Below are 13,355 nucleotides of genomic sequence, written 5' to 3'. Positions count from 1 at the left end.
TTATTCACTGAAACGTCGCGAATGACAAAGATTAAAAGCTTGGATATCGCTTTAGAAGGACGTCAAAGGTTTAAAAGTATCTGATTTGGCCGCGGAATGCGAACAGACACTTTTTTATGAAAGCCCGAAGCCATAAACGCAGTGGCAGTAGCGGAGAACACGGATGAAGCCTGCATTTACAAATTTAGTAAATTCAAAAGTAAGGATGACATTCTGTATTTTTATTTCCTGGTTGTCTCCAGAAATCGGAATTCGTCCAGCTGCTGTAACGCCTTGGCGACGCAGGCGTTCTAGCAAGTCGGAGCAAATTTTGGCTTTCAGGACACCAATGCGAGATGACGCCTTGGGATGTGGCAGATTAGAGACTATCGTGGGGAGTGACTTTATTCCCAAGGTCATGATCTGTTGGAGGAAGATGTAAACCCTTTTTAATGCATACCATTCTTCGCCGAGTGCCCCACCTCGTTAGGACCGTTTAATGCCCTGCATTTCCAGAAAAGGGCAGATTTGGCGGAGCTAACAGTTGTTCGCTATAATAGCGTAACGTGAGATACCTGGTTGAACACAATTTTGGAAAACCAAGAAATGGAAAAGCAGAAAAACAAAATTCGCCCAAAAATAATCTGACAAAAGCAAAAGTAAGCATCTTATACATCTCCCCTCAAAACCGAACAGTAAACGAAAAAGCTCTCGAAATAACGTTGGAAGTACCTGTAAGAATAGCCTAAGTAGGACACCTCTGCAGTGGGTCTTACTTCTTCTGAAAAAAAATCCATAATTAGCTAAATAAAGGCAACTCGTCGCTATGATGGCAGGTATTTACATCAGTGGCGAAAAGAAACAATAGAAAGCTTAAAATTATGGAATATTCCGACGTCTTCGCTACTCATAGCCATGTTTGGCTGTAAAAACCTCACACTCTAGACAAGTGGCAGTAAAATGCTACGCATTACTAGAAAATTGTCTGAATTTCTTTACATTTTTTGTTATATATTTTCACACCGATATCAGCAAAATTTAGCTTTTTTGTTTTTTGGTTTTGCCAACAATGCTTTCAATAAACCTAGAGATGACAAAACTGACTCAGAATAAACAAGTTTAGACTTTTCTGCAGATTTAATGATCAAGAAACACATACATACATACATACATACATACATACATACATACATACATACATACATACATACATACATACATACATACATACATACATACATACATACATACATACATACATACATACATACACAAACTTAAAACTACGCTTTTTAGAAAACCTACAGACAGGCAGCAGTACCTAGATTATAAAAGCCATCACCCGAGACACTGCAAGCAAGGCAACTTTGTAGGACAAGCCAGCAGGCTTAGAAGAGTATGCAGTGTGACAGCGACTACGTAGAGCACCTAAACGAACTCAAGTCCACCCTTATGAACAGGAACCACCCGAAAAGCTCGCTCGATTAGGCGTACCAACGTGCGTCTAATCTCAAAAGGGATGACGTGCTCAACAAACAGCGACAAAACGAAAGCGCCAGGCCGACTGCCCTAATAACTAAATTTCAAACGCCCTCCCAAACGTAAACAATATACTGCGGAAGTACTACCCCATTTTAGCCAGTAACGAACGACTTAAAAAGACTTTCCCGGAAGCACCAAGAGTTACCTACCGGAGAAACAGGAATCTAAAAGATATTTTAGTGCATGCTAAAACAGGGCCTTCAAAGCAACCAGTCATAGCCAGCTGCTCCCGCCCCAGATGCAACTAGAACAGAATACCTGACAGAAAACATCTGATAACCGCATTCAGAAAAATCTAGGGAAATCTAGGGAATTTCTTTCATCTGAGCTAGGGGAAAAGTGGCTTCGCAGGTTGGCAGCCCTGACGGCGAGTGAGCGCAGAGCTTGTGAGCGCGTCCAGACCCGCCGTGCGTTGACGCAATCGAACACCTCTCCAAGCAAGCCTTCGCAGTTGCAACTTTAAATTATCAAGGAAGAGAACTGAACTCCCTAATTGTCATCCCCGAAAATTCCGCAACCGCATTACATCACCGGCCTTATTGCCCCCTCAGCCCTCCGCATCCAATAATACATCCCGTAATTATCCAATCTCTGCACCCCGAAAATACGTGTACTAAGGAGAAAGAGACGGCTCACGCCACTGTTCGCGTGCATATCTACAGGACATCCCCCCCAGCATTCCGCTGTCACATAGAACATACAAGGATGTACTCCAACGCTACCGCACCGAACATCACACTCTACCCCCGCCCCACTACAAGCTAACCAAGGAAGAATCCACCACCTGCTACCGACTTCAAACGAAGCCATACCCGCACTGCGCACTCCTCCGCGCCATCAACCCCACCTCTTACTCCACCACCGACAATTCCAATTCCGCCCTGACCCCTGCACCCTGTACAACATGAGCTGGGAATGCTCCCATACTTCTCTTTCCCCGTCTCCTCCTCAGCCACGATCAGTGGGAAGGCATGGTAGACAGCACGTCAAAAAAATATATATGTTCCCTCAAAATGAAAACAAAAAAAGGGAAACAAACCTGCACCAGAAAACTATCCGAGGTCAAACAGGCCTGCCATGCAGCGACCTCTCAGAGATTTCTGGAATAAAAAGACCTCCCATCGTCAAGGAACCAAAACAAACTGTTACTCCAAATTAATTCAATCGTCCTCCTCCTGACGGCGAGCAGCGCGAATTTCTTTTGCACTGGCTCTACGTAAACAGTTCGTCATTCCGCGAACAGGGCGAACCCCGAATCCACTTCCAAATGCTTTTTTTTTCAGCCGACATGCCATATGTGAACCATGATTATAAGTTTCAACCATTTTTACCAGCTAAGCTGCAGCGCTTGTCGTTTAACCATCAGCCAGTGTTTTGAATCGCATGAAGCAGAAGCCATAACTCGCTCCGCGAACAGCAGTGACATGCCAGCGTCCGAACAGTCGTGGCGAGGCTGCTGTTAATTTCAGAGCTCGGAAAAAATGAATGGCGTAACTCACACGCATGTCACATAAGTTCTTGGTTGGATATAACAGAGAGATGATGCTCGATGGTTCGTACGTGTTATATATTTTCTGTTAGCCCCACTTTGAGCGTATATACTTATCACTCGAAGTGAGATCGAACTGTTGCGTAAGCATAAAAATGAAGCAGCTTTATAGATGGTCACTAGCTTTTAACATTTACTACAGACAATACCATATAATTTCATAGCATTAAGCCCATTGTTTCGAGCGGTGTAATAGTAGTCTGTGCGCGCTTGTGCAACGCACTGCTCTAGCTACGCGCGAATCTCACTTGTGCGAAATATTTCGCGTTTTCTGTATACTTGGATTTCAGACTCGAAACACTGCAGCTGTGCGGCACCATGCCGATGCTACTTCTTTTTCTCTGCAAAACAATAGTCTTTCCATCATAGCAGATGACATTTTGTCCCCAGAACCAGACAAAAGGAAAAGTGCAACATAACTCCCACGTCGCATTGGCAATTTTGAGTCATGCCCTATTAGCCTTCGTCGCTTGTGCCTTATGATGTCCAAGATACCGCCTTTTGATGAAGAACGCGCCCTGTTTTTATTCACTGGAACAATTTTTGAATAACGTAGGAAAATGAAGATACTGACTGACGTGTTTCCTGTTATCATAGCTGCCATTTTTGGGTCAGAAAGGTGCGGTCCAGACGTGGAAAAGGTATGTGATCGTTCGCCCTGCACGGCAGAGAAGTGCGAAAGGTGCAAAACGTGTATTCTGTACGAGTGCAATTAGAACAAAATGTGTAACACTTCAGTGCTACAAAAGCAATGAGTTTTTTAAGTCGTACGTTTTAAGAATATTCTTCTTCGCGAAATCATTCCATAAAACAAGCAAGCGAACCAACAGTCATTTAGCGCATCGCTAAAGTAATAATGTACATTCTGATCAGGAATACTCGCGGCTAAAGTATTTGCACAAAACCTGCCACATGCATAGGTTAGTACAAATTACTTTAAAGAGGGACAAATATGCTTACGAGAAGATTACAATATATTATTTAGATAAATATGCATCATAGCGGAGTTTTGGTGCCAAGAAGAAGGCTTTCTTTACCTCTGAATCGTTAGTTGACATTAGCATCTACATTAATACTGAGCATCTTAAACAAAGTGTTTAATGACGACTCGTGTTATAGAGTGCATCGACTCCACACAGAAACTTGTACCACGCATTGCAGGCTATTGGAGTTGGTACAAAATACCTCACGGTGTACCACAACATGAAGAACACAATGTTCCTCGACCCTCGAGATTGCTTCTACCTAATTCGAACGAACAGAACGTCAGCAGAATACAGCAATGTGGAAATAGGAAACTTCTTCGCAGACGCATTGTAAGTGTCCTTCGTTATACTCAGCCTCGCACGGCTCTTCATCGGCGCGCAGGCCTTTGGCCTGAGCTCGGCGTGCTTACTGCATTTGAAGGGCGCCTAATTTGTGTACGCAGTTTTCGCTCTACACTTTCAGCGATATTACCTGTACGTTACGTTCATTGCGATCACGAAGGAGGTTTTATGAGTGTTGTTTGCCCGCATGCAATAGATTCTGCAAGTAATACGATGTGGCCTGACGAACCCTTTGTGAGTATATAAGCATTTTCCAAAGGGATGACGCGTTCTACATTTTTCTTGTCTTGCGGTAGTCTTATACCTCTGATTATCGACGTAAAGCCGTTTGTGTTTATTTCAATATAGTAACTCCCCGGAAGCAGCGACTTAAGCAATTTTGGTGGTTGTAAGTGGCGACAGAGCGTACCGCGGGCCCCCCACACTCAAGTTGTTACCTACCGAGGCGAGAAGTTTCAAAGTAAAGGCCACAACGGTGTTCCTGGGCCAACCGCCGGCTGATGAGCTCCTCGTCTCTCCACTGGGCAGGGATCTCCGATGCCTTTCTGTGTACAATGGTAAAACTGATTTGACGACTGGGCATACCCTCCTTTTAATTAAGGCATTCCTTTACAGATACCCCGCAGCCCCAACCCTCTGGGCAAGCTTACATTTGTACAAAAATACGTAATTGTCAAAGGTCAAGTAACAACTTTAATCGTTATAGTAGTGCGAATAGAAATTATTTGTTGAAGCAAATATTCGAAAAATAGAAAGAATACGATTGAAAAAATATTATAAGTTATAACAAAATAAAAAAATATGCATCCTATACCCCGTCCCCATTACACGAAAACAAAAAAAAAACTGAAACATGTGAAAAAGCTCCAGCCGTATAACGCTTTACAATATTGCTTTAAAATTCGCAATCGGGGAAGCTCATATATTTATTCGTTACAATAAAGTAAATGAAGATAACCGGCCGAAGGAGATTACACATAACCTATAAAAAATGAGCAATTTAGCACAATTTAACTAACGTATTTAAACAAGAATATACATATTGCACGCCGCCTTGACAAGACAAAGAGCATAAAGCAAAACACATAAAAGAATAGTGAAAAGCGGCAACCGTACAATGCCGTGAAGTTCCACAAACACCCATACGTAGTGAAGTTAACTCTTATTAATTTTTTATTGATTTTTATGCCATGCTCGGATCTGTGAAGGGCCTGCAGTATCTGTATATTGAAAAGTAGGGGTACTTGGTAAAACAATAGTGAAAAAAAAACACAAGACATAGAAATACGACAATAGTAAACATTGCGAGTGTATTTGCTCGGTTCACAGAAAATGTCGTCGAAAGACAATAGTGGTCTGTCGACTGTTCCACGTAACCCCTTATCCGCTTACCCACCCACCGCTCTTCCTGTCCCACCTCGTTCCTCTCTCAATGATTTCAATGGAGATTTGTTCTATTGATTTCAAGTTTCCCGCCTTCCCACTGCCCGCACGCCATCTTTTCCAAGACCGCATCCTTTTCTTTATCTACAGCTTCTTCTGCCGGGAACGACACGAGCGAGGGCTGTGCTCTTCTTTTGTGCTCGCATTTATTTCGCACGTGCGGAGGCCTTTCTTCTCCATTTTGAAAGCAGCTTTTTTTACTCCCTCGTAAAAACCACTCAGCGTGTATTCTTAATTGAATTGAACAGCGGCGCTACAGGTTAAGCACCTATATTTTGCCTCAAATGTGTCTAAGGTTTCCTTTGAGCTGACTAATGACTAACGCATGTATGACTAACGCCAACAGTTTTAGTTCGTTGGAGGGGTACTACCGATACATGCTCTTTTGTGGCGACTTGTTTCAACTTTTGGCCGGAAGTATGAACCAAGATTAATGCATACGCGTCAAAAAGAAAGGGTCGCAAGATTATCCTGTGGGTAGGTGGAGGGGGGGGGGACCATTATTGCAGGGAAGGAAGGAAGGAAGGAAGGAAGGAAGGAAGGAAGGAAGACTACACTGCGCCCGGCAAGACTACACTGCGCACTGGACACTGCGCCCGGACGTAGCCACTCGTCGATCCCTACGTCACCCCTTCGCCGGAGTGAAAGCTGCGGGGCGACGCCCTTCCTTGCGGGGCGGCGGCGTCACCCCATCGCTACTCGCTACGGGGTTGGACGCCGCTGCCCCGTAAGGGAGGGCGTCGCGCCGCAGCTTTCACTCCGGTGCTGCTTTTCGAGGGCTGCCAGGACCTGCTGGGCGGCTGATAGTTGGGTGTCCTTGTCATAACTGCGCACTGCATCTTGGATCCAAAGCGGTAGGTCTCTCCTGGTTGCCGCCTCGTTAGCTCGCACTTCGCAGTCCCACAGCAAATGGGCGCTCGAGGCCCTAGTATTGTTCCACAATACGCACGTGTCGTCCGTAGAGAGTTCTGCCTGTATGGGTTTGAGGGCGCCCGGGGGCGTATTCCCAAACCATATCCCGTAGGGGCCCAGGCCGACCACACCCCCTTCAAACGGCGACATCACAGCGTGACGTCACTTTCTCTTCGAGCGCGACTTATGCGACGTGGGTTTTTTTTTTTTTTTTTTTTCTCGTTTTGGGCGGCGGCCGATGGCTTCGCTCCGTGCGCGAAGCTGGGGCTGCGGCGCTGGGGAGCTGACGCACATTAAGTAGAAGTTAAAGACCCAACCACATGAAGCGTACTTTCGGCGTTTTCTCGCGTGGCAACGCGAGCTGGCGTGCGCGCAACGCCGCATGTCTACGCTCGCCAGATATCGGCGTCGACGCAGCGCGAGAAAGCAGCGGAAAGCGGGCCCTCTGGCGCCATCTGGCGTACACGAATGCAACCGGTGAAACTTCTCAATCGCGATTGAAACGTGCCGTGTAGCAGCGGGAGTGCGTCGAGCGCGTTCAAAAACTCGATCGCGATTCACTTCAATCGCGATTGAAAGAACCCGTGTCTGTGCGTTGCCGCCGAACGACGCTCGCGCGACGCGTGATTTCGCGTCCATGTGGTTAGGACTTTAACCTTTTCGTACCTATACGTTCCGGAAAGCACTCTCATTAAAGTAAAGACAAAAAATTGTTTGGTCTTTTGTGGTCGCGCTGCTTCGCGGTGTCTATGGTTTCGCTCCGTGCGCGAGCATGACGTACGCGCTGGGAAGCTTCAAGCATGAAGTATACCTTTGCATACCTGTTCTCGCTTCTCATTCTCCGCACTCTTTTGCGAGCCTGCAGACGCTCGTTTTCCATCCTGTTCCTAGTTAAGCTAGCGCTGGGCGCGTTGCTCTAAGTGCGCGCGCAGGCGGACGCTTTTTCACGTACATGTGGTCATTGTTCACATTCCTGAAAGCGAACACTCTCGTTCATTACAGTGAAGACAAAAATGTTTTTTTGATCTTGGGTGGTCTTTTTGATTCCGTACCGAAGCGTAGAACGTTTGCTCCCAATCGGTCGAAAGCACACGCGTACGTCGGTCGTTCATCTGCTGTTAACATCAGCGAGCGTGTTGATCCGTTTTTATAATTGTGTCATTACCTTCAAATCTGAATAAAGTAAGATAGGATGATGAACGAAAAAGCACTTAGCACAACTTTACTTGCTACTTGATTTAACCTTGATGTTATGTACCGACTGCAGCTTCATGGGTATTCAAAGTGTGAGCAATGCAAATTTCGTGGCTGCCTTGATACTGAGGGTACCGTCGAACGTCCCTTGTAAGTTAAACGGCAAGGCACTCGGCCCCCTTTGTTTAGCTTGAAGAAGAAAAAAAAAGCCGGTGAAACCCTCATTGCAAAAAAATGAGGCTTCGCCAAGATTCGAACCATGGACTTTCAAAATAAAACGCCAGCACACAAGCGCGCAACCGCTCGACCACGCCAGGTCATGTTTGAGAGATTTTAGCCGTGGTAACGCTTGTTTCTTACGCACCCATCTTGGATCCGAGGGCAGATATGCTATTACTACAAGCGATGCAACCACAGCCCCCTTGTTTGAGTCAAGATAAGCTATCGCAAAACCTCGGTCTTCCCTACGCAAGCCACGGTAGCAACAAATGGAATGGCATGCGCCGCTAGCATTCTGGCGTTGATAAGGCTCGGTCGCCACGCACCAATCTTGCAGCCAAGCTCCATCATGCTAATACTACAAGCGACGTAGCCAGAGCTCCCTTATTTAACTCTAAAAAGCTATCGCAAATACCCGACCTCCCCGATGAAAACCAAACAAGCCACAAATGAATGAGCACTTTCGAAGAGAAGTAGCTTGCAATTTGTCTCAACGCAGCCGATAACCGAAAGTTACAAAAATTGGCGGCGTATCTACTACTTTCGTTGCAAATGACGTCAAAAGACGATAGTCTTTGTAGACATTTCCCAAGTAAATGCCCCCCTTTGCTTTCCCGCTCACCTCTAATGCTGTTCCTGTATCGTCGCGCTCATTCCAAAGTAAACACACTAAAGGTTTGCGCCAGGCGATTTGAATTTACCGCGTTCCACTGCTACAGGCCGGGTTCGTCGATGCCAGCGCTGCAGTACGGCGGAGACGCGCATGAATGGAGGCGACCGACTAGAAGGTTTATAGAGCCGCGTGGCCGTGCTCCACGTGCGTTCCTAGCAGAACTTGGAATCTAGCTAGTGTAACCTTTCGTTGCTGTTGCCGCGTGATGTTTCTTATGCCGCCAGGAGGCGGCGGTTTTCTGCAGTAGATGTAGAATATCATTTGCTATCGAACAACCAAGCAACCATGAATTTTTTAATAAAGGAACACTGTAAATATCACTTGTGTACTAACTTCCTGTCTTATATTTGCGTAATGTCTTGTTCTTGTTCAACAAAGTTGAGAAGTATGAACATATAAACCGTGCTTAGACGTTTACATGTGGCTGTGAGTACATAAGACTATTGCGCAGTAAGCATTCTACTTTTGCCGGGTGGCTGAATCGAGTTACAGACAGACAGACGGACAGACAGACAGACATACAGACAGACCAAAATTTCTGGGTTTAAGTAGCCCAAGAAAGACTATCGTATTTAAAATAAATTGATTCTCTTCTGCGGAAAGGAATGACTCAAAGCACGAGAAGGACGTGAAACCCGACCGCCGCTGCCAGCTTTCCGCTGCTTTCAGCGTTGCTCGCGCGTCAGCTCGCGTCGCCACGTGAGAAAACAACGAAAGTCCGCTGCATATGCTTGGGCCTTTAGCTTCTACTAAATGTGCGTCAGCTCCCCAGCGCCTCAGCCCCAGCCTCGCACACGGAGCGAAACCATCGGCCGCTGCCCAAAACGAGAGAGAAAAAAAAATCCACGTCGCATGAAGTGGTGCACGAAGAGAAAGTGACGTCACGCTGTGACGTCGCCGTTTGAAGGGGGTGTGGTCGGCCTGGGCCCCTACGGGATACGGTTTGGGAATACGCCGCCCGGGGTCATCAGTGCAGGGTTGTCTGCAGCTGTCTGAACAAAGTAGACGTATCCTCCCTGGTTAGCTCAGGGTGAGGCGGTGCCAGCACCCTCCTACTATTTGAATAACATTTGGCGATACCCTGAAAGGTATCGTACCTCTCCTTCGTCTCCGTCCACCACTCTGCAGACGGTTCCACTGCTGCCGCGCGGCCAGCTAATCCTAGCGCGACTGCGTTCGCCTTCTCGTTGTGGTGTGTGGCGAGTTCCGATACCTCGTTTTCCGTGTGGGCGGGGAACCACTTGATTGCCACTTTGCGTCCATCGTTGTTCACCCGCTCGAGCACCCGCAATGCTTCACCGCACAGCCAAGTTAACCCTTGGCGAAATTGCGTACCGCACTCTCAGTCGCTAAGCACCGTCGTCGTCTCTGGGTCCGCGATGGCCAGGACGATGGCCAGCTCTTCCGCTCGCTGCGCGTGTCTCGTGACGATGCTAGCGGCGTTCACCTTGACTCCCGTCTTCCTGTGTATAACTACCGCCACGAAGCACCGGCGGTCGCCGTACTCCGCGGCGTCGACGAATCTGGTGCTCGGAACGTTCAGGTGATGTTCCAACACAGCCTTCGCTCCGGCCGCTCTCGTGTCCGCGTTGTAAGTCGGGTAACGGGTACAGTCGGACGGCGTTTAGGACTGCCGCCGAGACTTCGCCCTCTTCCTGCTTGCCGAGGCTCCGAGGGTAGGCCACCGCCTCCATTCCGAGCCGAGCGAGAATGGTCCTCCCCGTTCGCGAACCATTGAGCCGCTCTATCTGGCCGACCCTCTGGGCTTCCATGATCTCCTCCAGCGTGTTATGTATTCCCAGCTGGAAGATCTCCTCCGTGCACGCGCGTTCGAGCACGCCTATGGCTGCCTTGTACGCCATGCTCATGGCCGCGTTCAGGAGGTTGCGCTCCTGAAGCAACCAGTTGAGGAAGGACGCCGCGTAGGCGACGTGACTTATCGCGAAGGACTGGATAAGTCTGAGCAGGCTGTCCTCCCTCATCCCGGATCTTCTGTTCGCCACTCGCTTGACCAGCTGCGTTGCGGCCGCTACCTTGCCTACCAGTCGGGTGACCGTGTCGTTGTTCCGGCGGTTGCACTCGATCTGGAACCCCAGCACCCTGATCTTGGCTAACATAGTTCAAGGGCGAGAAGAATACGCAATGTTGATTTTTTTTGTTCTTTTGTTCGGCCACAAAGCGCTAGGCCCCTGGCACTCTTGGCCAGTCGAAGCTCGCGCGATGGGAAGGCGACAGATGCCGTCAGAGGAATCGTTTCTGTATACAAACTGGCAAGTACTTTTGAAAGCAACATATACCTTCAGAGGAAGGGTATCTGCATAAGATCTTGATGATGATGATTACTGTTTAATGGCGCAAAGCCAACGAGGGCAAAGAGCGCCAGAGAAGAGGTTATTTAATGAAGAGAAGTGATTACCACACAAGGGTAAGTAAAAAAAAGCGTGTCAACCGAACATAGTAAAATCAGTTAAAGATAATGGTGATGGCTGGTGTATAGGGCCAGATTTGATTTGATTATGCGTGATAGGAAATGAGGTTTAAAAGCTTAACGTCTGACAAATACTCAAACACACGTTTCACAGAAACAATGGCATCGTCACCTAGAAACAGCGATGGATGTTGTGGGATATGTTGTCTGTAGAGTTCAATGAAGTGTTTGTGTCGTGTTGTGTGAAGTGCCTTGCATGTGATTAGTATGTGCACTACGGATAGGGCCTCTCCGCACCTGCCGCACTGGGGTCTAGAAGATCCCGTCAGCAGATACGAGTGCGTTGCATGGGTGTGCCCTATCCGCACCCTACCCAAGGCGACTTCCGTGTGTCTGTTGTGTGAATCAGCTGTGTACCGTCCCAAGTGTGGCTTTATTACATGTAGTTTGTTGTCTGTCTGTTCATCCCAGTGTGTTTGCCATGTTCTGCGCAGGTGTTGTCTTATGTGTGGCTTGAGGTGTGTGTAGGGTATCGTTGTAATGTCCACAGTGTTCCTGAGTGCAGCAGCAGCTGCCCTCTCGTCTGCCAACTCGCTCCCAGCGATCCCTGCGTGTCCTGGGACCCAGCAGAGGACCAGCGGATGCTTTTGTGCATACACGGACATGATAGTGCTGAATACAAGATTAACTATGTGGTTTTTGGGGGGCTTGTGCGATGACAGTGCGCGAACAACCCTCAAAGAATCTGTATAGATGATGGAATTGGGAATTTGATTTTCACGAATGTGTCGTACAATCAGTAAACTTTCATACGCTTCTGCTGAAAAAAATGTTGTGTGCACGCTCATGGTTCTGGCTGCATTTAAATTTGGACCATGAGCAGCGCACGACACCATAGTGGCGGTTTTAGAAGCGTCACTATAAAATTCTGCACATGTGTATTTAAACTGCAAAGACAGAAAGTGCTGCAGTATTGCAGCTCGTGGTACCCGATTTTTGTCAAGTCTCATAAAAGAAAGGTCGCACGACACAGGGCGAACTTGCCAAGGCGGTAAACTGTTTGAAAAGAATGACCTATATACATCTAAAAACGAAGCACCGAGATCCGAGGCTCTCTCACTCTAAGTGAAAAGGGCAGAGGAACGGATGGGCGATTTACAAAGAGCAGAGATGTTGATCTATCGTCAAAGACAGGATAAAAGGATGATTATTCAGTGATTAACTTTTAAAAGCATATAGCAAGTCCATGTACGTTCGTTGGTTCTCAAGGCTCCACTTTTCCCACTCGACATACAGACTCTCGACAGGGCTAGTGCGAAAAGCACCCGAGACGAGACGAAGCCCCAAGTGTAGCACTGGGTCAAGCATTCGTAACGCTGTTTTACTCGCCGACCCATACACCACCCTGCCATAGTCCAAATGAGACTCAACCAAAGCAGCATACAAGCGCAGCAGGAGTTCTTTATCGGAACCATAGGATTGGTGGGAGAGAACCTTAAGGATATTCATTGTTTTGAGACATTTATGCTTAAGTTCCTTGATGTGGGGAATGAATGTGAGTTTGTGGTTAAACACCACACCTAAAAACTTGTGCTCCTTGTTCACAGGAAGCGACACGCCATTAAGAGTAATGTCTGGGTCCATATGGACCCCGTGCTTCCTGGAGAACACAACGCAGGAGCTTTTTACAGGATTCAATTTAAAACCATTCTTGTCTGCCCAGCCGGCAAGTTTTTTTACACCAAGCTGGACTTGACGTTCGCAGATTGACATATTGCATGATTTATAGGATATCTGGACGTCATCTACACATGGAATAATAGATTGTAGGTGGCAGTGCCTTACCAAGAGAGTTCATTTTTACTATGAAGACAGTGCAGCTCAACACGCCACCTTGTGGCACGCCATTTTCTTGCACGTGAACCCTTGAGAGTGCACAACCAACTCTTACTCGAAACGTTCTGTCTGACAAGTAACTAACAAGAGTGTTCAACATGTTACCCGAAACACCGAATGAGTTGAGGTCACTAAGGATCCCATAACGCCAAGCGGTGTCGTATGCCTTCTCAAGGTCGAAAAACACAGTTA

At 47.3% G+C, this 13,355-nt stretch overlaps 1 protein-coding gene across 6 annotated transcripts in view; it reads left to right on the top strand.

The window, feature by feature from the left end:
* The first annotated feature begins 3,480 nt into the window (after positions 1-3,480).
* The window catches only part of LOC144176041 (uncharacterized), a 90,771-nt gene continuing 80,896 nt past the window's right edge, over positions 3,481-13,355 (top strand). For 2 of the 6 annotated variants that reach the window (XR_013323760.1, XM_077705162.1), the window contains exons 1-2: positions 3,485-3,711; positions 4,232-4,386. Coding sequence is in view for 4 of the 6 variants with exons in the window: in XM_077705162.1 (XP_077561288.1) it covers positions 3,631-3,711; positions 4,232-4,386 (236 nt within the window). In the remaining 2 variants the exon portion in view is untranslated. Of the gene's footprint in view, positions 3,712-4,231; positions 4,387-13,355 lie in introns of all 6 variants that reach the window. The other 4 variants (XM_077705160.1, XM_077705161.1, XM_077705159.1 and 1 more) reach the window with 4 other exon arrangements.

The sequence above is a fragment of the Haemaphysalis longicornis genome, unplaced genomic scaffold, assembly GCF_048455015.1.
Source record: "Haemaphysalis longicornis isolate Haplotype H1 unplaced genomic scaffold, Haemaphysalis longicornis Haplotype H1 scaffold_3, whole genome shotgun sequence".
In the NCBI taxonomy this organism is placed as follows: Eukaryota; Metazoa; Arthropoda; class Arachnida; order Ixodida; family Ixodidae; genus Haemaphysalis; species Haemaphysalis longicornis.
Note: the sequence above shows the minus strand (reverse complement) of the source record. Positions and strands in the feature narration are given on the sequence as shown.